Raw genomic sequence first — 24,744 nt, 5'->3', positions numbered from 1 at the left:
TAGTATGAAGTTTCGTAGAAAAAATCTGTACAAAATGGTATACACAGCATTATAAACAGGTAGAAAACACATGTAAACCGGGTTGGAAACCGAGTGGTAATCTAATGAATTTGCTACAGGAATAAATGTGATTTGTGCCACCCGTTGTAATATTGGCAGTACTAGTTTGTTATGGAGTGAACTTTAATAGTGTAGTCGAACGGTCGGGTCTAGACTTCGTTCTCCAGATTTACTTTTTATTACAACTTAGATTCCGATATATATCGCGTTTTGTTGTTTTTTGGTTTTACTATTTTGTACAGTAAACCATAAAACATAATAGTCAACAAACCCAGGGGCAATAGCTAGAATTCAACTTTTTTTCATTTCAAGCATTTTGAAATTTGAACAAAACAAAAGAAAAAAACTATTGTGGGTGGAGGTGCAATAGATAGTGAATCTGCCGAAGCAATCGGATTGGAGTGTTCTTTTGTGGCATCTCAAACGATGAGTTCAATACCTGGTTTGCTGACTTTATGCCCATCTAGGGCTGAATTATTGGTAGCCCGGGAACCACTCCACCAGCTGTATACAGTGGAAAAGCAACCATTCGCAAGGTATGTCAAATTAAATTACGTATTTCTTATCTAGTGTGCATTTTATAGATACTGCTAAAAGAATTCATAAAGCTGCAATGAAAAAGGAAGTTTTTGGTTAACAAGTAATGACATGTGCATTAGAAGCAGTGTTAAGGTTTGTTTATCACATAAAACAATAATGATACTATCATTATGAAATACTAGTTTAACACTTATAAATCAATTTCAATTGTTCCAAGTATTCCTATTTGAATGAGCTTATTCTTAGCGGATTTAACAACACCATAAACGATAGTTCTTATTCAATTTGCGTGCCATGGGTTTCGGCAACTTTTACGCAATAAAAAAAATTGGTTCATTAGGTTTATTGAGACTCTCTCCTCGTTTCCTCTCTCCTGTTTCTATTCATTGACTTCCCTTCTCACATTTAAAAAAGGCACTTCTCAGTTATGATACAGATTCAGATTGGATTTGTCGTTACTTGTAAAAATTATATTCATTCGTGGTCAGGTTTTCTCTCCGGTTATCGTTAGATAACTGCCGTTGTTTTTATTACTTTAAAATCGACGCACCGCACTAGCGTAGAAAATTTTGCTTCCTCCCATATAAACGCTTTCATACATAACTTTAACAAAGATGTGCTTTATCGTACACAAATCTAACGGATGTTTGGCAACCACAATTTTTGATTTTATCGTCATTGTTTTCATAAACCGCATACATCAAGATTGCCGTTCCCAAACAAATTGGGGCAATTACTCAACCCTTGTAGATATAATTTTAAATAGATTCCACAATGGAAGTACTGAGGTACTCACTAACAGCTAATGTATTAAAACTGAGTAGGTTTTGCTGTGCATTTAGAAATGACCAGCTGATAATGACGAAACTGATTGATTTGCCTTGACCGTTAGAACGAACGAGTGATTCGTCCCAATATACGTAGCTCGTGAAAGTAAATATAAGTGGCCGATAAAACTGGTGATGAGCATGTGATCGTGCAACGAAAAGCTGTTGTAATATTTACGAAGAAAGTAACGTTAGACATGGCTCTAACGTTGTTATTTAGCTGCAGAGAACCAAGCCATTTTCACCAATCCCTCCCACTATCGCCAAACGTCTTCTTTCGGTTTTGTTTTTCGTAGTTCTTTGCCCTTTTACGGCTACTGGACCGTGTATCCAAAGTAGTCGACCTTCCTTGCCCTAAAATAGCAAACTACCTAATGTGGCATTCTTAGCGCTTGTCCCGTTAGCATTCGACGGATACACGCGGACTCTTGGGTGTCGTCACCCACTCGGGGATAATGGAAGCCAAAAAGGAAAAGTTTTAAATGTTTTTGCCTTTACATTTTTGGTTATACGAAGGCCTCTTTGATGAATTAAATGGCTTTCTCATTGTTCAGTACCATGGAAAATTGAACAGTAATAAAAACCGATTACCTAGTCCGTTTGACTTAGCCAATTAAGATTATACATCAAAACGTGTTTATATAAACTATTGAAGAGGCGGACTTTGGCAAAAACGGAATTTACTGAAATAAATAAACACGTTCGTCCTTCACGAAGTACAGTTTTGATGGCCTTTAGCTCACTCTTATCATGTTTACCCACGTATAAACGTCTCGGAAGGGTTTGAAGTCTACGTGCATCATGCACTTATTTTATCAATGTTCTATGAACGATAACGAAAGGCGATTACAGGTGTAAAGGTTATTGGTTCGTTCCTCGAAATGTTTTCGCATTTCGGTGTGGTGGAGGGTTGAAGCGTGATAAGAAGGATTTTGTAGCGGGTTCACGTATAAAGACGCACTCGGCATATTATTGCGTAAGCAGGGAACAGTACGTGTTCACTTTCAATTTTAGTTATGATGAAAGGAAAACTGATAGAATTCCGCGGCATGTGGGACGTGCAACTTGCGGGCGGCATTCACATACCACCGATTTGCGTGTGTAAATCTTCGATTCGAAAAACACACGGATAGGCTTTTATCGATTGATCATTTATTAGCGATCCTTTGGCCCTTTCTAGTTTAAATTTGAGAGAAAAAGCGTGGTTCGGCAAAGATAAATACAGTTTGCAGCATCGCAATTCACATATACCTACTCGTAAGGAATAAATAGTGGGCTAGGACTTTCGTACAGAATGTAGGAGAAACCGTACAATCATCCGGGAAATAAAAAGGTATATGAAAAAGAAAGCTCTACTAGTATTCACCGTGTACTACTTTAAATTCCAGTTTGAACGAAACAAAAGTTGGGCGTTAACCTCAGTCATACAGTCCGTGCAGTGCGTCATTTACAAGTTTTTTTTCCTCGTCGATCTTTGAGAGAAAACTAACCTTATATTTATGGCTTGCTACCTTTCCAAAGGATAGGCGTAAGCTCGTTGAAAAGTCTGGTACTATTTGGGTCACGCCCTTGCAGCAGTTACCTACAACCGAAATAGGAAAGCTGCCAAAATGTTCGTTACCCTGATCATCATAAAAGCTCTATGGCGATACGTAACGCAAAACTTTGTAAATTTAATTTGTTGTTCCTTATAGGCATTCCTTTCTGTACGATTGCACATTCTTAATTTCACACTTGTATGGCTTTGATAGATCAAACAAATCTCCATTAATGTCAACACCGATCAATCTTGCTAATAAAAAATTTTGCTTTTCGAATCTCCTCCTACCAGGGGCAAATTTGCTGCTGTGAAGCGATGTCAAAATATTTTGAACGGAGAACAATTTGCTGACAAAGTGATCCGCAAAAGACGTCGAGGTGGCGGTCCTACACCGGAATCGTTGCATGAAGCAGCAATTTTGGACTTGTGTCGCTCGTGTCCGCACATCGTTCAACTAGTACAATTGTACGATACACCTTTGGAAACTATCCTCATTTTGCAACTGTAAGTGCTGTTAATTCATTTTATTAACAATGACACAAACCCAATTGATGTGATTGAGAAAAGAAAATTCAGAACATCAAGGCATATTTACCTTTTTTTGTTTGTTTTAGAGCTACTGGTGGGGAGCTGCAAAGTGTGCTAGATCGCGATGAAATACCGGAAGAAAAACACGTTGTCCGTCTTCTACGCCAAGTTTTGGGGGGTTTACTATTCCTTCATGACTTTGACATAGCACACTTAGATTTGAAGGTATCACACAAGTTTATATTACGAAGATAATTATCAGATACTCATGCTCAACGAAACGTCTTTCTTTAGCCTCAAAATTTGCTATTAACGGGACCGTTCCCCGAGTGTGATATTAAGCTGTGTGACTTCGGTTTAGCAAGGCATATCGCTCGTGGGGTGGATATGCGCGAAATTATGGGAACTCCTGATTATGTTGGTCAGTATTATAAGCTTTTCACTCATTGATAATTTATTGTGCTAAGACAAGCGTTCATCATCACAGCACCGGAAATATTGAACTATGAGCCCATCAGCCTAGCAACAGACATGTGGTAAGTGAAGTCTTCAGGAGTTCCAATCCAACTTTCAACGGAATGCCACGTCGATTGGAACTTAGATTAAACCGATACACCTTTAACGTTTTAGTGAAAAAAGACTATAGTTTTAATGAAATGTAGCCAGATTATTTTTACGTGTTAAAGAAGGAGCTAAGTAGAAAATAGTGATTACCTTGACACCTTTAGGTCGGTCGGTGTTCTAGCATATGTATTGCTCACCGGTTGTACACCGTTTGGAGGAGAGACCAAACAGGAAACCTTTTGTAATATCACTCGCTGCCAACTGGACTTCCCTGACGAACTTTTCCAGGATGTTTCACCAACAGCCATCGAATTTATTTCTAACCTGCTTACCCACGATCCCAGGTAAACCATTAAACCGCTAATCATTAATGGTGATGGAGACGCCATCCTAATATTGCGATCATTTCGGCTACTGAATCCTTTACCTTGTGCTTATTTTCACGTTATCCATCTTGATTCTTGTGATACACAGCCATGTAAAATACTATAAAAATTTTGGAACATGAAAGGTGAAATGTTATATTAACATATCATATCTAGCATATATGTATTTATATATACATATTTTTTCTATTTGTTTATTTATTCTTTTTTAATTTTTTACTTTTTTGAAAATTTAGTACTCGGCTGACTGCTCAATGTTGCCTTCATCACCCGTGGTTAAATATCGGCCCCACCGCCGAAAAAATCCCGTCCTTCTTGCCGTCTGAAGATTCTTCCGCACGCTCTTGCAATAACATTCCGTTTCCCGATGACGAGGATCTCGAAGACCGTCAGAAGCGCGCGGTTAGCGCATTCCACAACCCGTTTGTTTGTGGTGTTGGTGGTCAGACAACTCCCAAAATAGGGGTCGCTTGTGCTGCAAATGCGGTGCCTTTGGTTACGGAGTCTTCAAAGCTAGTCGTTATTCCTAAACGGATTGGTACAGCACCCACCAAAAATAGTTTAACACAATATGCAATTTTTCGTTTTTGACATGACGTCTTGCGAGAATATGGGGTATGATTTTTTCAGTTTCCACTGTCCGTAATTGTCTTTAGGTTATCTACAATTTTCCCCTGCTAATCTTAGTCGGTGTAACAGATTAAGCAATCGCCACGTTAATGTTATGGCAGATATTTTCTTCCGCAAAGATCGATGGTACTTTTTCTGGTAAGGCGCCGTGTTAAACAAGATAAGTGCAGGATGTTAAATGTTTCGGTGGATACTGAACAAACAAGCCCAACTTCTGCGCGGTATATGTGAATTTGGTTTTACCAGGTATATCGTTAGTCAACGCAGGAATTCATTGTGGTTCGGCTTAGGAGCTTCGCTGAATCAACGTGAAATTTCTTACGAAGAAACAAGTGTGATTCAGGTTACGGCATTGACGGATTCATCCAAATGTTTTCCTTTAATTTGCCTTGCGACCCATTAACATACTGGACACTTCGTCTGTTTGGACTCCGCGCTGCCCTGTGCCACTATTCTGACATCGATTGCGGATGGACTATTCTAGAGTCGGAACGTTTTCCTCTCGTCGCGGCGATAACGTGAGCTGACCTACCTCCCCATATCTTCGTGAATACAGCCAATATAGCTTATTGTAGAAGTAATGAAGCCAAACTGTATAGTCCTGGGAGAAGTCTACGCAGGAAGACAAAACCTGTTGCTTTGGGGCGCCTCAATGTTTTTTCTTCAAAATACTATGCCCGAGCTTTCAGAACCATTCTTCATTCGCTGTCCACTTCACTGCCAGCTTGGCCGGCAGTAAAGGTACCTGAGGTTCGGACACTGTTGTTTGTATACCCAATCTGTACCACAAAACCTTCGCCTTTGCCGACCAAAGCCCCTCATGTTCATTTCGAGACAGCAGAGACTGTCTGATCTCGCGTAGTTAAGTTTTAGTTGATTTAAAATTGTCCTACTGCCGCCCTTTTTCCACGTTACTTTGTGTGTGTATGTGTGTGTGTTTGTTCTTGTGTTTGTGTGTGTCGCAGGGATACGGGACCTAATTCAAAGTTGAGGTCCATTTCGTAATCATTGTTCTCTTTGTTTAATATTAAATTCAATTACCACCTCATGTATACCATCATAGTTAGCCCCTTTTCATCGCAGAAGGGAATTGTTTAACTAGTCAGTTTGGCACTAGAGGCATTCACGTGTCATCGCACACGTTCTCGTAATTTTTAAAGAGAGCGATTCCTTAACTTCCGATTGTGTATTATCCTGCCCCCGTTTAGGTTCTGGCAAAATTTTTAAATATAATAATTCCACCACAATGCCTGTTAACGCTTCATATGTCAACGACCGAAATCCACATGAGCATTGGGTTCCTTTGTTCGCCATTGCAAAATTTACTCATTTCGCTTTCCCAATTTTTTCGACCTATTTGCGTCTCGTTTAATCGCTGAAGTTTGTGCAAGAGACCAAATCACCCAATTTCGTTAATAATTGTACATTTTTTGTAAAAAGGATGCCTTTTAAAATGCCTGAGATTAAATTACGGTGTCTGAGCATTCTGCCTGTTTCATTTGAAGATTTAAACAAGTTACCACTTTTAAACGGTAGTTTCTTCCATGCCACGGTTTTTCGAAAGCCAATTCCACAATAAGTCATAATTTCCCGATAGGGATTCTATCCAATGTGTCTTATGAGTATATTCGACGGACCCCTTTTGCCGCGAGCTGGTGCTTTGAATTCGAGACGGCTTCTCAGTTTTCTCTTTTACGTTTTTGCAACTTTTAAGCAGTCACGCCGAAAAGGATGTCAGCTTGTAGGGACGTATCAGTGCGTCCGAGTGGTCAAATTTTGTTACGATTGATCTATTTTTTTAAGCCGTTCGGCGTGATCAAGATTCATTTCCCAGCCTGGCTGAAATTTCGTTATGGAATACCTGTTCCAACTTAGTGCCGCCGTTTTCCCTCATTGCAGTTGCTGAATGTCAATGCCATCTCTTCGCTTGAACATACTTTTATTGTTTGTATTCAGCGATTGTTGATCCAGCCTCATTTATATTTATGCAATACAATGTTTTTATCCTTACTAAATCTTTTACTATTTTATAAAATATGATTTCACCAAGCAATGATGCGTTTTCATGATAAAATACACGATGTAGCACGACTACTGAAGCGTACTAGAGCGCCAACGTATGTTACCGTTTTTCCAGTTACTTCAGAAATTTTGAATTTCATGAAAAATAAGAATTCGATTTCGTGCTTCTCGTTGAACTCGAATCTAAAGCAAATATGTTGCTAAGCTGAAGATTTTTGAAAAAAACTAACTAAATTGGTCGAAAAGTCGGGCTTAACTTATTTTGTCGGGCTTATTTTTCAACCAAACAATTTGACGAAAAGCATACCACTTGGAATTCAATCGTAAATTACACATCATATTCAAAATTAGAAGCGGATTTCAGGCGAATTATTAGTTTTTTCATTAAAGCAGTTGTTTTTTAATTATACTGAATAATGCGATGGAGCTGCGCTGTAGCGTACTGGCGCGCTAGCAGTGCGTCAAATATTCGGAATATTTCAAAAACGAATAACTTCATGAAAAAAATAGAAATTTTCCCGGAATCAGCATCCGATTCTGAGTATAACCTGTGATACTCAACCAATTCCGATGATTTTCAGTTGGCCCAACTAAATAAGCCCGACTTTTCTCATTTTTGCGTTTTTTGCGTTTAATTAAAGAACCATAAGACCAATTGCAAAATAAGTTTGTTTTCCATGATAAGCGTTCAATTCTGAATCGAAATCATGCATTTTAAGCGAACTTTAAAATTTAGCCAAAAATGAAAAAGTGCAAAGGCTATAGCCTTACCACTTTTGTCAAAATCGGCCAAAAATGACATCTCTTGGAATGCGATGAAAATCATACAGTTTAATCAAAATTCAACGCTGATTTAGAAAATGCCACTCGTTATCTTGTCAGGTTAGCCGTTTTTGAATTACACCGAATATTCGTGCAAATAATAAGAAAAGTCGGGCTTATTTAGTCGGGCTTAAAATGTTTTTCTACAAAAACCAGCTCTCTTCGGGATTGATTGAGTATCCCAGGATATACTCAAAAATGATTGTTGATTCTGATAAAAATTTTTTTTTTTCATTAAGTCAACCGCTTTGGAAATACACCGAAAGTTTCTGCTGCATCGTGCTAGCGCTGTAGCGTACTGGCGCGCTAGCATTTGCCAAACATTCGGCTTATTTTATTCAATTAAATTTTATTTTTATATAGCCAGAATATATAAAGTTATCAGTAGAGGATAAACTGCGAACCTGGCCGGTATCTGACGATGCAACGAAAAAGTAAAAAAGGCCGATTTTTTCTTGAGTAAAACGGATTGCCATAGATTTGAACTAGTAGCCCCCAACATCCTGCCATCTAGTGTTAATAGAAAAATGCATCAAGCTTTAAATCAAGCTTAACTTGCTTCCAGATTATTAAACGGGCGTCTTTTTAACGTGAAAAAACACATACCACTGTAAATTATTCTGGGACTAGCATTACAATAGTATGCTTTTTGAAAATGGGAAAATTATGAGTTTTCGTGGAATGAAAACTTTTGAAAAATTGTTTAGTTAATCCCCACCCCCTTTTATTATTTCCGCCATCCTTCATCCGTTTACGCGTACCACTCCCAGCTTTTTTTGGAAAAATCACAGATGTTACAACTTTGATATTCACTTTAGAACCCTTGCGCAGATCACGGCCGTACGCGGTGCACGAAGTAAAATTTTTAAAAACCTTGTGGCCATTGGGAACTTCGCGAGTATCGTGAGTTGTTTTATTGGAAAAGCCCCTACTCACCAAACACATCCAGTGTCATTGCTGGAAAAAATTCGCCTGCATGCATGCGGATTTGTGTGCATGAAAGATGGCGGCATCCTGCAAAAAAAACATGAACGTCAGTGAATCTAAAGAACATGAAGAATCAGACCATCTAGAAGAAGAGGTGAATGAAGAAAACCGCTCTAACGATAATAATGGAGAAGTAAAAACCAAGAAGAAAAAGAAGAAAAATAAGAAGAAATGTGCGACAGCTTCAGCTGCTGTGAATGGCGAAGATCCGAATCATGTTAAAACCAACGGAGAACTTGGTCAGGAAGACAAGGATGATGATGATGCACCCGAAGGTAGCTAATGAAGGACCATTTTCTATCAACTATTGGCCTTAATCTCTGCCATTATTACCAGGTGAAGCTGCTGCAGTGAAGAAGAAGAAGAAAAACCGATCCAAAAAGAAAACCCCTGCTGATGTCACTAAAACTGTAATGGCAAAAGGTCAAACAGAACCTCCAACTATCCCCATTGTTGAACTTTTTCCTGATGGTAAAGTTGGTTCAGATTCTTTTAAATGACAAGGGTTTTGTAGATTTAAAAGCTTTTTTTTTATTATCTTAGGTAACTTTCCAGTTGGGGAAGAAATGGAATACCCTATTGTAGGTGATGACAGAACAGCCAAGGACCGTTTCACAAGTGAAGAGAAGAAAGCTCTAGATCGAGCACAAATGGACATTTACAATGAAGTGAGATGTGCCGCAGAAGCTCATCGCCAGGTAATTTCCACAAAATGCACAAAGATTTGGGGTTTTTTCATTACCCCTTCTTTATTAGACCAGGCAGTATATGCAGCGCTATATTAAACCAGGGATGACCATGATACAAATCTGTGAGGAACTGGAATCAACATCTCGTAGATTAATAGCTGAAAATGGACTTCAAGCTGGTTGGTTTTCCCATGTTACTTACAAACTAAGATATCCTGTCATTGCATATACTGCTTAGGTCTGGCTTTCCCAACTGGCTGTAGCTTGAACCACTGTGCTGCACACTACACGCCAAACGCTGGCGACACCACTGTTCTGCAGGCAGACGATGTCTGTAAAATTGATTTTGGAACTCACGTGAACGGTAAGTCAGCTGTCGGTGTATTTTACTTCTTTGTTTGATGCTATGTTTTTCATAGGTCGAATAATCGACTGTGCATTCACGTTAACTTTCAACCCCAAGTACGACCAACTTCTTGAGGCTGTTAAAGACGCAACGAATACTGGTATAAGAGAATCCGGCATTGATGTGAGGCTTTGCGACATCGGGGCTGCAATCCAGGAAGTCATGGAGTCCTATGAAGTAGAAATCGATGGAAAGACCTATCAAGTGAAACCAATTCGTAATCTGAATGGACACTCCATTGGACCCTACCGTATGTCAACGATGCTAATCAAAGCGCCACATAAATTCATCATTACTTTTAATGGACAGGTATTCATGCTGGGAAAACGGTCCCCATCGTCCGTGGTGGCGAAACGACGCATGGAGGAGAACGAGTTTTATGCAATCGAAACGTTTGGTTCTACCGGTCGAGGATACGTCCATGACGATATGGAGACATCTCACTATATGAAAAACTGGGATGTTAGTCACGTCCCACTTAGGTATAATCTTTGGCCAACGCTGCTTCAAGTGAAATTATTCAAAATTAGTACCGTTTTTGCAGGCTAGCAAAATCGAAGCAACTTTTGAACGTCATCAACCAGAACTTTGGAACATTGGCCTTTTGTCGCCGTTGGCTTGATCGGTTGGACCAAACTAAATACTTGATGGCGCTCAAGGACCTCTGCGACAAAGGCATCGTAGATCCTTATCCGCCCCTCTGCGATACAAAGGGCTGCTACACGGCCCAATTCGAGCATACCATTCTCCTGCGACCGACATGCAAAGAAATCATCAGTCGTGGAACCGACTATTAATCTCTCTATTTTGAATTGCCTCGTTTGCTCTGTTCAAATTAACACGGAGATAAGCGTGACTATTTACAATCTTCTTTTGTCAATCATTTTCTTTCTGTCCCCGTTATGGTACCTTTGGCCAAAGTGTCTTGCCAGGTTAACAGTTAGGATAAAAACGTCAGATGGCTTGTTTTTCAATATCAGAAAGTGACAGAATGGCGACTGACCAGAATTGCACGTCATTCCCTTTCAAATTTGTTTAGAAATTATGATGACAAATCGCGTCTGTCTTTTCCTGAACGCATGGATATCCCCTTTAGTCTGTTCTTGTTACAAAATGACAAAAAAAAAATCGGGAACTAACTCGTTCATGAAGAGTTTGGATATTCGACATGCCGAGAAAGAAAATAATAGTCTCTGCCTGTTTTGTTATCGAAGGTATTCAAAAGAGAAACGAGGATGGGATAAAAAGAGAAAATAGAGGACTAACAAAACAGCGTGGGGTGTCCCGGCACGCCATACCGGTATCTTTTGTTGAACTTTTTTGTTAGTATAGCTCAATGACTCTTTTCTCCCGTTCGATGCATAAAAAAAATGGGCTTGAAGAGGGAGAAAAACGAAACAGAGACCGTTTCCATTGTGGAATGTTCTATGGCTACAGAGCGTCTAAAGGCGCGGAGAAAAGTTCCACCAGGAAGGAGAGTATCTAGTGGTCGTGTCAATATTGGCCTACTCTTGGCAATGTGTCATCGACAATATTGCGAGACCTCGCCCCAAAAGTAAGCGTGCACACAGGTCCATCCCCCCCCCATTGTTTACCGTTGAGTTTCGTCGTCGAGTGTACTCATCCGGAATTGGTGTTGGCAGAGTGGGGGGTGACTTTCGTTTTCCTACAATTTTGTTTTCCTTTAAATATTGGAACTGTGATGTACACACATATTTCTCATCAACTTCGATTGACACCTGCGGCGTTGCGTATTAAATCGCCGTTTGTGACCAGTGTCGATTCCTTATTTGTCGGGAAATCGGTAGTCCGGGTTGTAGACCCTCCAGAGGCTTAAAAAACAAAAGAGGCACGCGTTCATCGCGTACACACCCCAACCCGCCACCTACTCTCTTGTGGCAGTGTGTGCCAGGTAGTCTGCGCCTGTCGATCGACTGTCGTGAGAGTTGATGGACGGCCTCTCCGTCTAGTATTGATAACACGCTACAAGCTATGGTCGTGCAGTTGGAGACCCGCCCATTTTGCCCCCACCTTTCTTCCATCTCGTCAGCTACAGTCGGCGAATAAATTAGTTGTAGTAGAAAGAGAAAAAGGAGGGAGAGACTGAAAAAAAAAAAATTAAAATAATATAAAACAAAATACGCACGTCACACCCCACTCGCCAGCGTGACGGAAAAGGTCCGCCTTTTGTTCCCGCCATTTCTACGGCGATGGATCTTTTCCTGTTTCTGAAAGCACATCAGCTTCGCTGTGTGTGTGTGTGTATGTGTGTGTGTGTGTGTGTGTGTGTGTGTGTGTAGGAAGAAAGGAATAGGGTAAAAATAAAAAATAAATAAAATAGTCAAAGAGAGGCTTCATGTGGAGTAGAAAAAATACAAACAAATGAAACGGAGAAGAATAAAAGTATTCATGGCTGGAAACATCGAAATAACATTGACCGATTGAATTCTCCTCCGGGCGTCAGGGATCGTTTCGTTTTTTTTTTAATTATTATTATCTCTTATTTTATTTTATTTTTTTTTTTTTTGTTGTTTAAATGACTCCGTGGCGAGAGCAGCCGGGCCGGATGTAATTGAAAGCACACACCCAATCGAAAAAAAAGGGGGACAAATACAAAACAGGTGTCACATAGGAAGAACACACACACGGCTAGTGTACCGAAGGAACTCTCAACAAACCTCTCTCGTAATCACCTCCACCGGGGGAGGAAACCCATTAAGGAAAATTAGATATCGAATAAGTTCGTTTATTCATTATCTTTTACCAAATGACTTTTTCATTCCACAGTTCCTATAGTTCGGAATAATAATTGTTCCGCTGTATCTATTTGTTTCCTTTCACCGTTCTTCATGCGAATAGCCCACACTGCTGGTTTAAAAAAAAACAAACAGTCAAACAGTAATAAAAACTTCCAGATAGACGTTAACTTCTTGACTGGACCAGAGAGCCTTACCATGTTTCTGACGAGAGATGGGCTCTCTTGTGCAACTTAAACAACATAAGAAACTGTTTGGATATTGTAAAGCAAGATCGATCCTATACCTTGTCTCTTACCTTTAGGTTTTCTAATATTCCTGTTGCCTCCTTATACAGCTGGAAAAGCAGCGGGTGTATATTGGCCCGTCATATGTGTTGGTATTTAAGAAAAAGCCATTCGGGAGAAAGACCTCGAAGAAAAAACATATTTTGGCTACGTCATCAGCACGCGTTTGAATCACGATGCGTTCGGTGAATAGTAAAAGATAAGATCTCAACTCCCCATTCATCATAATGTCAACTCATTCTCTCCATGTCCTTCGATTTTTTTCTTTTGTTTAATAGTCATTCGATTTTTACGTGCACACGCGCGGGGCAAAGACTCCACATCACCTAAACCACCCACCCAAATGCAACTCCGTCCGCGCATCCACACCAAAATGATGTCTACATACTTTCGAGAATTGTAGAAGCACAAGTACAACATTTTTACGCCGATCTATGTATGTTTTTCATTTATTCAGATCTTCGGAACCTGATCAATATTCGTTGTGACTGTTGATTTTCAACCCCCGTGAGCAGCTGCTTTAACCGAGGCATCAATCGAGACAGCTATTTTTTTACAGGTCCGCTAGCCAGAGGTGTATACATCCATCCACCAAAACACGTCTGAATCCCCAGCTATGGTAATTATTTATTTATGAGAAAACGAACCAACCCCTCTTCGCGTCTCGGAACTCGTGGGAGGTAAAGCCGTGAATGTATATAGACGCGCATGGTGTGTATACATTCTATACATGCAACGTGTCGGCGGCGCGGATTCTGCGGAGGAAGGCGCTCTCTCTCTCCCCCTGCCGACAACCAGAAATTGTTTCCTTAAAAAAAGAAAGGAGAAAACAAAAAAAAAAAAAAAAAATTAGAAAACATTCCCACTTCTAGATCCGGCAAATCAAAAGAAGAAAAATGGGAAAATATAGGCGTGGGTAGTTACGAGAAAAGGGTGGGTTGGGTGAATATAGAGACCAACCCCACGGCATGTTGGCATCGGTTGTCATCCGTTTTGTTAAAGACGTGACGTGATCACTCGTCACTACCGCTCGGCGGCCACTCTTGCTCATCTGCCCAACCCTGTACTCCTTGGATGCTGCCTCACCTTCTAAAACGCATCACGTCACATATTTTATTTGTGTATTTTTCCTTTTGCGTCTTTTTTTTTTCGCCTTTCACAGTCGACTGGCCATCTTGCGTCTTCATCGGTAATCTCACGCACACACCTTTTAAGTTTCCGTCTAAATTTTCTCGCGTAGCCGAAAAGAAAAAGCTTATCACCTTACGCTTTTCGGAATAACACTTGGCTTCTTCGTGTATAACTCATTTTTCCTTCAGTCACTATTCTCTGAAGCAGAAGATCCTCCAGCGATATCCTTATCTTTCACATCAAGGGTCCCGAGACTCCTGTTTAAATCCACCCAGCCACCCCTTTGTTGATTACTCCGGTTATGCCTACAGCTAAAAGGCAGCGTGATTTTTTATTTCATTTTTATGTTTCACTTGCACAAGTTTCAAATGCATGAATAGGTGTGTGTGTGTGTGTAGTTCCCAGGTTCAGGTTGTACATTTTTTTTTTTTGGTTGAAAGAGTGAAACGCCCAGTACCACCTGGGACCAGGAACAGAGCAGTTGGGTGAGGGAATAAGAAAAAGGGCGAGAGAGAGAGGATAACCCACGCGTGGAGCCGGGAAGCGGCTTTAGTCTTGATTTCGTCTCCGTCCTGTTCGGTTGCGTCCATACCGACCTCCAACGCCTTTCGTCCCTCTTTTTTTCCTATCTTCTTCTTGTTTTTTTTTTTTACAGACTCCCTCATTCTAAGTGCCGCAAGGAGTTTATAGAAGTCTACATACATAGACAGCAAAAGTGTGTACTGTATCTGTATTTTTATCTATATGAGGGGCGCGTGCGAGCGCGTGACTCGAACTTCATCCGTGACTCAAAGGAGAAAAAGAGCGAAACCCACCTTTTCCAAGTTGGGCCTGGCTTATTTATTTTCTTTCCGTCTACACTCCCTGCTCTTTTTCTTTTCGATTGCTTTTGATTCTTACCTTTTCTGGTCATCGTTTACCTATATATTTTTTTTTATTTACTTCTTCCTTTGCCCGCTCACTCACGAATGCTGTTACGAATTGAACGTTGAGCGTGAGTTGGTGTGTCGTAGCCATTACACCGGCGATTTCCATGGCGCTTGAATTTTTATTGCTCCGCATCGACTGTTGTTTAACTGCGATCGATTCCGTACCTGCAGGATGTGTGCGACCGATGCAACGAAGCCGCGTGACTGATGGAGGGTTTCGCGCGAAGGCAAGATGTCGGCATAGCTGACGTGCTAATCCGAGTGTAGCTGTGTTACATCGTGCCAACGTGAACTCCCTATGACTTCATAATACCCCGCTGTCGTCCACATAATTTTTTTTTGTATCCACCTTATGTTTTTTTCTTTCTTTGTTCTTTTCGGCTTTTTCCTCTTTCCATTCTTTTCCTTGTTTCTCTTTTTGCTTCGTTTTTATTCATTTTCTAGCGTTTCACTGATGACTGTTTCTGTTTTTTTTTCCTCGAGGTGGGCGGATGCTACATCATAATCCTTCCTCGTTCGTCTACCATATTCTTGTGTACGCGCATCCGCCCGTTTGACTCGTTGATTAACGAAGTCTTTGTCTCCGTTGCGACACTCAATCTCTGGTCCTCTCGTCTTCTGTTGGTGTTGAATTCATTCCATGCGTACCTGAACCTTCCTCCTCCTCCATCTTTTCGCTTATTTTTCATCTCTCTCTCTTCCTCTCTTCTGCCGGCCTTCGGGGCTGGCCGGGCGTGATGTCAATGAACGATTCGCGATTCGCATCGCTATGTTCTGACATGATGAGCCGTGCGATGACGCCATCCTTTTTTTTCATTCGTTTTGTTTTGTTGGGTCTACCCAACAACATTCCACACGCTGCTGCGCCGGCCGCCCTAGACGACGACGATGGACAGAGTGAGCTTATTGTAACCAAAAAAAAAAAAAAAAGGCAGGTAAACTGTACTCAGGCACGTAACAACAAATAGTTTTCAGTGTTGCCTTTTCCCTTACCCCGCTGTGAGGAAGGATCGGAAGTTCGCATTCAGCGGAGCCCAGCTGGGCAATGTCTCGATTTTGCCGTGCCGTGCCGTACCACACTGTGTTGTTGTAATTTTTTTTCTCTTTTTTGTTTAGTTGATTCACCGCCTCATTTAATGGTGGATGTTGGAGTACCGCCTATAGCTTTACACGCCCTGAAAAAAAAGTCAACAATTCTGCCGGCTGGCACTCCTGGGACCTCATGTGTGTGTATGGCCGTTGCTTTTTGGCCAGCAACCGCAATGGCAAAATTGGGCGGGTGCCTTTGGCTTATTTCTCTCGCTATGCAACATGGCCGAAGAAACGTGATACGTCGATTCATTTTCTTTTCAAACGTGTTTTTCTTTTTCTTTTCGAACCTTTTAGCTTCTCCCTTTTCGACGTTGCCGTGATATCAGTTTCCTGTTAGCGACCTCCCCCTCTCACTCACAACATCGTCTGTTTTCTTTTCTTCATTCTTTTTTTTTTTTAAGCAATTCTTTCTTTCACCGTACAGCCAGCCATCATCATCATCATCACTCAAACTACGCTGCTCCGTTCGAGGCTGAGGTCGTGTAACACATTGCCCACCCCCAAGTCTAGGTGGAAAATTATGAATGATAATCACCCGGTTATTATGCAGTCAAACGTAATATCGATAATTTGAATGCTGAATTTCCTTTTCCCTTCTCAAGAAGGTCATGCCGCACATTTGTAGTTCCTTGACCATCTACGACCGATTCATCCACAGCAGACGTATTAGGCGGAGGAGCCATTAGGTCGCCATGTTCAACGCATTGAAAACGGGTCTTGGACGATCATCAACCACCGATAATCAACAAAGAACGTCGATGCTGTCACGGCATTCAATCAGTGCAGCAAATCACGTTGGAGGATTCTCTAATGTTGTAGTGTCGGTGCATATCGTTATTCTACTGGGAAAAAAAAAAAGACTTTCCTCGCCGTTGGAAAACAGAAAGAGAAATTCTTAGATCGTCGCATCCATTCATAATCGATCGTTGGGATAAACATTGCCAGCAACAGCGTCAAATTCCAGCTGTAGTGTTTGCTGGAGCTGCATCATCGTGAACAGAGTTATGTCTATGGAAGCTTGTCCATTCGTCATGCAGCAGTGTTGCCTGGGCATTAACCATATGAAAAATGAGATTTGCGGCCGTCCTTGCCCAAAGAAGAGGAATATCCTCCAAGATTACTTTGGCTGACAAAGGCGTTGCAGTCAAAAGCAAAACAAATGAAAGAGGCCAACCTTTTTGCACGTTTCGGGCTGCCGTGACGAATAAATCGTTTCTCCTATCGCTGATGCAGTCATCCTACTCGAGGCGGAGGATTGCCAATGGCCAATAGCAGCGAGACGTCCCCAATCACGATCCATGTACGTCCTGTTCTTTGGAAGTTTAAAAAGAAAAAATAGAAAATTTTCTAATCGGCCACTGGATGTATATTTTCTTTTTATTTCTTGTTTTTATACCCGTTGTTTGGGCACTGCTCAGTCCAATGATCAAGTTGAGGATCCCAGTTTAGCAAGTGCATTAGCGTAACACATGCCTGTAGCTGTGTTAAATTAATCATATTTTCAGATCTTCTTCATTGCGCAAGCCGTTCACCGTTTTGAATCAAGTAATAATAATAATTAACTGCTGAATAACTGACGCGTGCTTTGACGTGTAAAGCAATCCAATTGTGTATCATTTACAAACGCCAATGGGCATTCTCTTTTCCTGAAGGAAAGGGAAAAAAAATTAAAAAAAAGGCTAAATTAGAAAAATATACAAATAAAATACCATTTCATTTAAAAGTCGTGAAAATAAAGGAGGGGCTCTTTTGGTTAGTTTTGCATATATGATGGCAAAGAGGGCGCCAGCTCTACCCTTAGCCTCGAGCTGTGCAGCCTCAACGCCATAAATGAGCATGTATCGTTGTCTATGTGCTGTGGGTGATGCGAGTGCAGTTAAAACGAATCAACAAGCCAAGTAAAAAGCAAAAAAGCAAAATAACGTGTATTACATTTATGGGTGGTTTGAATCGGCTAGTGTTTCTCTGGTGACGTGATCCAAGAGGTGGCCACACATCATCACGTACTGAATGCACAGGCCGCTCAATCTTCTTCCAACTTTTTTTTTCTTTTTTCATCTTTCTCTTTGTTTGACTTCTGCATGAAAAGGAGTCGGAATCCAGCTGAAAACTCACAGCTGTACAGCAAGCAAACGGATAAATCTAATCACACATAACGCGGGTTAATTCGAACGCATGCTGAGTCGTCTTTTTTCATGCTGCTGTTGTTCCATACAAGCCAAGGATACGCGTAGAAAAAATATATTCGTTACAGCAAGTAACTAACCTCTTTGATGGTGAATCATCTCTTCTTGTCAAAGGCAAAAGAAAAGAAAGGTTGGGGGGGAGGTACGTTAAGAACTGGGATGACGACCTACAACACGTTTTTTTCTTTCTTTCTTTCTTTCTCTCTGTTCATTATATATGCGTCGATGATGTCACAACTCCAAACTGAGAGCGTTCGTTATTACAAAGAAGGAACCATGCATGCCCGCACCAAGAACAACTATATGTTTTTGTATATAACAATTGTGCTTTATTCTTGGGACTCGTGGTAGCATCTAGTGCCTCGACCCGGATGGTGCTTCTATTTTAGAACTTGCCACATGAGGATTTTTCTTTTTTCTTTCGTTTTGATGGATTCGCCAATGATATCAAGGTTTTTCAAACGAGTGATTCACGAGTGACGGTTAACAGTAAATCATGCACAATAGGGGGGCCGATATAGAGAGATGTTGGCAGTCATATGAATTTGGCATTTTCACGTAGGGAGGCTGCTACGTCAAATTTGAACACTGCCATACACGATTCTTGTTTTCAGAAAATAAAATCTTATTTAATGAACGAAACGCAGAATGAAAATTCTATCTCGGCTGGATGCTGAAGCGAGGAAGATCTCGTACAAACGAAAGGATGCATGTGTACGCTAGGGTCCCTTTATGTGTGGTGGATTCTTTAACCACAACAGCGGAGGGGGTTATTTATCAATGCCTCGGCTCTTCAAGAAAAGCTTGAATTTTCTAGTCGCCCATTTTCTCCGGAGCACCTTTTGACGCAAGTGAAGGCGAGGCACCGCAATGACTCGCTCCCGTCAATCCATCTTCATCACGTGATCCAAAGTCCGAAAGCCGCGGGGAAACCTTCGCAAAGCAGAGGGATAACCAAAATACCAATCCCTCAAGAAACAAAAACAAAGGAACTCTGAATCTAAAATAAGGTAAAATCAAATCAAATGGAATACATGTTTTTTTTTTAAGAAAATAATAATAAAAAAGAAAAGCCACAATAAAGAAAAGAAACCGGTCGAAACCAAGGGGGGATGTCTGCTGGCAAATTGACGTGTGTAATGGAAGACTAGGAGCAAGATAACAAAAAAGAAAAAAAAAAATAAAGAAGAAAGGAAAATAAAAAGGTAGAGGAAAAATAATAAGTTGGACTGCGAAAGTGATGACGGTTAAGCACCTAACACACTGCAGACACGCAAGCACACAAAACACTTTTGGCACAAACAGCAGAAGAATGTTCGGCGCACCAAAGCAGGTTCTTCTCATAAAGCACATGCATCATCAATTCATAATAAACACCTTATTTCTCTTTTTTTTTTTTGTGAAAACGGTCAAATAAAAATGGGAGAAAGGAACACCAACGCCCGATGCGCGGCGCTCTCTTCGACCTAGTAGACACAGACACGGCGTCTATACAAGTATACTTCTAAATGAATTCCTTGTTTTTTGCCTTTAAAAAGACCAGTGAGAGTAGGTGGCAGTCCATCCGTGTGCGTACATCCAAGGCGGAAACTTCTTCAACGTGCTAGCAAATTCATTTGCTACGGATTCGTGGCCGTGCAGGATGTGGCTCGTCACCGCCATCTCCAGCACTTGCTTCCCACTCAAAGAGGGTGGGACCTGCGTCATCACCACACCATAGAAGCAAGACAAGAAAGGTGCAAGCCGGAATACAAACACACACACGCACAAAACGAAAGAAGAAACAACAAAAAAAAGTGAATCATTAGTTAAGGCAATTTACGACTTTAACACCATCTTAACGAACCGACTAGATTTTTTTTTCCCCCTTACAAAACCCTCGGCCGTCAAATATTTAAAACCAAAAATAGCCACAAAAAATAAATAAATGAGAAACAAAACTAACCTCTAATGTGACTGTCAATTCGTATGGCGTATTGGGTTGAACGCCGTAGAAGTAAGTCACAAAATAAAGCGGCCGTTCCGTGTAAAAGGAATCCGCGTGCGGTAGCTCTTTGCTGGCCGACCAACCCACCAGTTTAACTCCACTGATGGGCCATATCATCAAAGTCATATGATCAGGCCCTGTTTGATGGAGGAGGTAAAAGAAAAGTAGAATTTCAACGTTAGGCGGCAAAAGGATTCTTAGACAAGGCTGCGGTGCAGAATAAATGCTCACCCGTCAACGTAAACGTTAGACTCCGTTTATCTACGCCCGTAAGCTTTAGATCAATCAACTCGATTCGAGTTGGATGGTAAATTAATGGTTGTGGAGCCGGCGCCCAATAAGAAGATCTGTCATCGAATAGGAAAGATAAAAACACATGTTTTCTTTTTCAAATAGGCGGCTTTCTAATGCATTTGCTGGATTGCATGTCAAATGGTGCATTACCGAATCCTTTTAAGATAAGGGAAGTAATAAGGCAGACCGCAGTACGGGAGGGTGTGACAGTGCGATTCGTCGACACGCGTGACGCCCTCTCTTAGCTCCAGTGGCGCCAGCAATTCCGGTTTAATATGGTGATCCCAACCGAAAAGCCAATACCCCGACTCCCGCCGGCGCACCAACCCGTTTGACTCGTAAAAGGTCCTCTCAACGTGCTGAAATAAAACAGAGATATAAACCAAAAAGCGGGTTCAAAATCTATCGCTCTCTCAAATTTTTACGGTCAATCTTCCGGGACTTGGACTCTCAGGTCAAAGCATTACCAGAATTTGGACTCTCTGAGGTTTGACTTCAAGCAGACCGGCCGAGTAAGGGAAACCCAAAGGAGTGATTGTAACTGCAAAAGCCACAAGAAGATGGCCAGCCATCAGTAGAAACAAGATCCGGCGGGCATGGCGGACTAAGCTCGCCAAGGGAAACTGCCAAGAACGAAAAAAAAAAAAGATGTCTAGGTCATCCGGAAGCTCCCGTTTCACATGAAAAGAATCAATTCGAATAGAAATAGAGCATACGAGAAATGCTGCGATCAGCAATCCAAAGGCAACCGTCACCATGGCCACCAATAGATCAGGGTTGGAATTAATACCGTTTCGACCAGAAATCGGTACAAGAAGTGCAATCTTTAGTAACAAATTGAGTGAGGTAAAAAAAAAAAATAAATAAATAAAAATTGATTAGCTTCGGTGGATGTGGTTAGAGAAAAAGAAGAATTAAATCAATTACGACGCTATCGGAGAGATAAAGGGTTTGTAAAATGGGTACGGCGAACGAGAAAAAATGTAGAAGGAGCCAACCGCCATCTATCGTATAGACAAGACAGTAAAATGATTATTGACCTTTCAACCGAATTAAAAGTTTTTTCCCATCAATTTCCTTTAACATTCAGTTGAGAGATTACCATTATTACCTATAGTTTTCCGCTGATACACCTTGTCCAAAAACCAACGGCCAAAAATAGCCGAGAACAGCCAAAGAAGTAAGAGCACATTGGATCGAATACCATACATATAAGTCAGGAGAACGATCAAAGTCAGATTTAGCTTTGCGCCTTCGAATTGAACTCGTTCAACCAAGAAAGTGGATTTGAGGGCTCGTTCTTGCGCAGCTGACACTTGAAGGAAGATGAATAGCGCCACCGCAAGAGCCGGCATCCCGTAAAGCCCCACTAGCAGGTAGGGACGACTATACCATGACATGGTGAATCCAGCCAATGTTATGACACCCACTACTAGCCAAGCAGCGAAAAATCCACCCAAAATTTGGAAAACACCTGTCAAACAGCTAAAGACGACTTGCTTGCATACAGTTCCAATTTGGCCGGACGGGGAATCGGCTGCATAAAAATAAATGTAAAAATGTTTAGTAAAGTACTAGAAAAAATGCATAAAAAATATGATTTACCATCCTGAACGGTGACCCAGGCGATAGATTGATAAAATGCTAAAGTGATTAAGGTGATATTTAAAAGATGCCATGATAAATTGGAGAAAGTTATCATGAACAATCCGAGGTAGTCGAAAAAGATAATGATTTCTCCAGAATCCCGCATAGATGGCCAATCTGAATCAGCCAACTTGGAAACCAAAGCAAGTAGATTGTCTCCGGCACGCTGAACTGTACTCAATGACACGTGTTGGATATCGTCGTACTTCGTGTGGTAGACGTAGCCGTTCTTAAAATACGCAAGGTCGAGGCCTAAATAAAGAAACGAGATTGAAAACAAAATTTTTGAAATGAAACTTTTTGTTGATAAATGCAACCCAACCTGGAATTTTTCCAAAATCTCGGAATATTTTGAAATCAGTATCAGATGGCACCAATTTTGCCTCAAAGATTTCCTGAGCAACAATATTTGCAAAGGGATATGGGGCAGCTGCAGCATAGGCCTTTTGAATTTACATGATATGAGTTAGATATTTTCTGTGGTATCCGAAAAATGAATATTTTGGATTGTACCTTTATCAACCACGAATTGCCCGGACCAGCCTGGAATACAATTTCCCTGCCACCTGCTCCACAAGCGTCTAGATTGACGAAAGCTCCGATTTGCTTTGCCCACGGATGTTGGGTGATGAATCCATGTGCACCCTAATACGTGAATTTAAAACAATGACATTTCTAATAAAGATCGATTTAAGTTACTCTACCAGCATGCCTTTCTCTTCAGCACCGTTAAACAAAAAGATTACTGGGTGTTGGGTAGGTTGGCTTCTGCGCGAAAGTACTTCCAATACTTCAAGGGCCACTGCAACACTTACACCATTGTCACTCACACCTGAATAATTCCAGTCAAACATGAACCAGCCTACTTTCTACAATGTTGCAGTAGTAACAATAAAACCTGGACTTCCAAAGACACTGTCAAAATGAGCGTTCACCAGCAAGCTTTCTGCATTTACGTCTGAGGAATTTTTATCTTCAATTTTTACTACAACATTTGCAAGTGCATGGTAGATTGTGTTATGATCAATCCCATTAGCCATAGGAGTCATCACACCAGAAGGTCTTTGAACCTCCATTGTGATTTTGTGAACTGGATTGGCAAATTGTTTAATAAAACCAATTTCTCGCATCAACAGATCAACTGTTCTGATTTCATTTTCATAACTTCCAGCAACTCGTGGCCCTATGCTCGTCAACCTCTCAAGATGTTTGTATGCTCGTTCTCCAATGAAAACTCCTGGGTGTAAACTTGAATCTTTTATAGAAATTGGAGTTGGGAGTCGATGATCCGATAACGTCGAAATCCCCATGAGAAGGACGAAACCGAAGGTTGCACCGATTATACAAGGAAGAAATGGAAATTTCCACGAATGATTGTAGCTGTTCCCATCCGTCATTCCAGCGGTAGACCCGAATGGAGTAAAATCACTTGCGAGTTTCCCTCGCTTCCGTATATTAGCTTCCTATATAAAAAAAACCAAAAGGCTTTGATGTCAAACACAAAGCAAATAAAATGACAAAATAAACAAAACTTTCGCCGACCTCAAACATAATCACTTCTGTATAGACACGTGTTTTGTTATGGTAAGGGATTCATTGCATTAAGAAGCCCTTTCTGGCAAGAGATCTTGAAGTGTGGGAAACACGAGACACGAAACCGAAAGACTTCTCGAGCTGACAGGCTCTCGTCGCCTCTTATTTATCATTCAATTCCAGCTCCCATGTTTCTAGCCATCTCCAGTCGTTATTCAAATCTAAATAAGTTTAGTTAGAAACTTTCTTATCATCTGACATGAATCCATAAATGACTGTAAATGGTCAGTCAGATAGCTTTTGCCATCCAGCAGAAATGAATAAAAACATGGAAATCAGGCTCAGTTTAACTACTTTTATCTCTTTATGCACACTAATGATTGAATGAGCATTTTTTAGTTAGTACCCGGAACACATACTTTTCAACCTTTTCGGGAATCAGAAAAGGTGGCGCAGCTTCAAGCTCTCAACTATTAAACATGAAACCTTGTTTCTTCCCTTTCGGGTTGATACTAAAAAGCAGCCATGATAATTTTCCGACTCCACCTTAGCTTCACCGCCCTCAACTTCACGGCTATGGTTATTAGCGAACCATAAAAAATTACATTTTTGAAAATCAATATCATCTTTTATTTACTAGCCATAGATTCATAAAGGGCAAAACACAAAAGTTCCTGGCATCGCTTCCTTCCAGACGAAGTTTTCAACTGTTAAGTTGCAACGATGAAATTGTTGGAAAGTTTTCTGATATCATGATGAAGGGAACCAATCAAAATAACACATCTTTTTTTTCTCACGACAATAAGAGGACCTGTCAGAAAAGTGGTGAAGGTAAACAGAACAATCAAACCGTCATCATCAGGCTCACAAAATACATCCAGGGCGTTTCCACACTATCCGC

The 24,744-nt window shown here is 40.9% G+C and overlaps 3 protein-coding genes and 1 long non-coding RNA gene across 4 annotated transcripts; 3 read left to right on the top strand and 1 right to left on the bottom strand.

The window, feature by feature from the left end:
- Positions 1–178: 178 nt before the first annotated feature.
- LOC130691009 (serine/threonine-protein kinase 17B-like) lies at positions 179–6,562 on the top strand. Its single transcript, XM_057513908.2, has 7 exons — positions 179–596; positions 3,259–3,471; positions 3,582–3,720; positions 3,790–3,916; positions 3,983–4,031; positions 4,224–4,403; positions 4,682–6,562. Exons 1-7 carry the CDS (start codon positions 487–489, stop codon positions 5,034–5,036), a joined length of 1,173 nt encoding a protein of 390 aa, XP_057369891.1. The 5' UTR covers positions 179–486; the 3' UTR covers positions 5,037–6,562.
- Positions 6,563–8,855: 2,293 nt separating this feature from the next.
- LOC130691006 (methionine aminopeptidase 2-like) lies at positions 8,856–10,867 on the top strand. Its single transcript, XM_057513906.2, is given in 9 exon segments — positions 8,856–9,181; positions 9,243–9,377; positions 9,450–9,604; positions 9,663–9,774; positions 9,834–9,959; positions 10,015–10,251; positions 10,311–10,356; positions 10,358–10,483; positions 10,546–10,867. Coding segments are annotated over 9 exon segments (1,449 nt in total). The 5' UTR covers positions 8,856–8,922; the 3' UTR covers positions 10,799–10,867.
- A 3,896-nt stretch (positions 10,868–14,763) lies between these two features.
- LOC132087836 (uncharacterized) lies at positions 14,764–17,905 on the top strand. The gene is made up of 2 exons (XR_009420685.1): positions 14,764–16,734; positions 16,799–17,905. It is a non-coding gene; the product is annotated as an uncharacterized LOC132087836 (long non-coding RNA).
- Positions 17,906–19,495: 1,590 nt separating this feature from the next.
- On the bottom strand, positions 19,496–23,994 carry LOC130691002 (endoplasmic reticulum metallopeptidase 1-like). Its single transcript, XM_057513899.2, has 14 exons — positions 23,853–23,994; positions 23,209–23,773; positions 23,015–23,142; positions 22,824–22,955; positions 22,633–22,753; positions 22,269–22,562; positions 21,775–22,200; positions 21,591–21,667; positions 21,380–21,487; positions 21,131–21,286; positions 20,814–21,022; positions 20,601–20,716; positions 20,328–20,506; positions 19,496–20,080 (listed from the first exon to the last, which is right to left on the bottom strand). The coding sequence occupies exons 1-14, from the start codon at positions 23,859–23,861 to the stop codon at positions 19,913–19,915; spliced, it is 2,688 nt and encodes an 895-aa protein (XP_057369882.1). The 5' UTR covers positions 23,862–23,994; the 3' UTR covers positions 19,496–19,912.
- Between the last annotated feature and the right edge of the window lie 750 nt (positions 23,995–24,744).

The sequence above is a fragment of the Daphnia carinata genome, chromosome 1, assembly GCF_022539665.2.
Source record: "Daphnia carinata strain CSIRO-1 chromosome 1, CSIRO_AGI_Dcar_HiC_V3, whole genome shotgun sequence".
Taxonomy (NCBI): Eukaryota; Metazoa; Arthropoda; class Branchiopoda; order Diplostraca; family Daphniidae; genus Daphnia; species Daphnia carinata.
The sequence above is the reverse complement of the archived record's forward strand: the minus strand, read 5'-3'. Positions and strand labels throughout refer to the sequence as shown.

Coding starts and splice junctions, on each gene's coding strand:
- LOC130691009 (XM_057513908.2), top strand. CDS start 487: ATGAGTTCAATACCTGGTTTGCTGACTTTATGCCCATCTAGGGCTGAA. Junction 597..3,258: donor GAAAAGCAACCATTCGCAAG/GTATGTCAAATT, acceptor TCCTCCTACCAG/GGGCAAATTTGCTGCTGTGA. Junction 3,472..3,581: donor ACTATCCTCATTTTGCAACT/GTAAGTGCTGTT, acceptor TGTTTGTTTTAG/AGCTACTGGTGGGGAGCTGC.
- LOC130691002 (XM_057513899.2), bottom strand. Junction 22,201..22,268: donor CTGGGTCACCGTTCAGGATG/GTAAATCATATT, acceptor ATTTTTATGCAG/CCGATTCCCCGTCCGGCCAA. Junction 20,081..20,327: donor AATTGACAGTCACATTAGAG/GTTAGTTTTGTT, acceptor GTGATGACGCAG/GTCCCACCCTCTTTGAGTGG.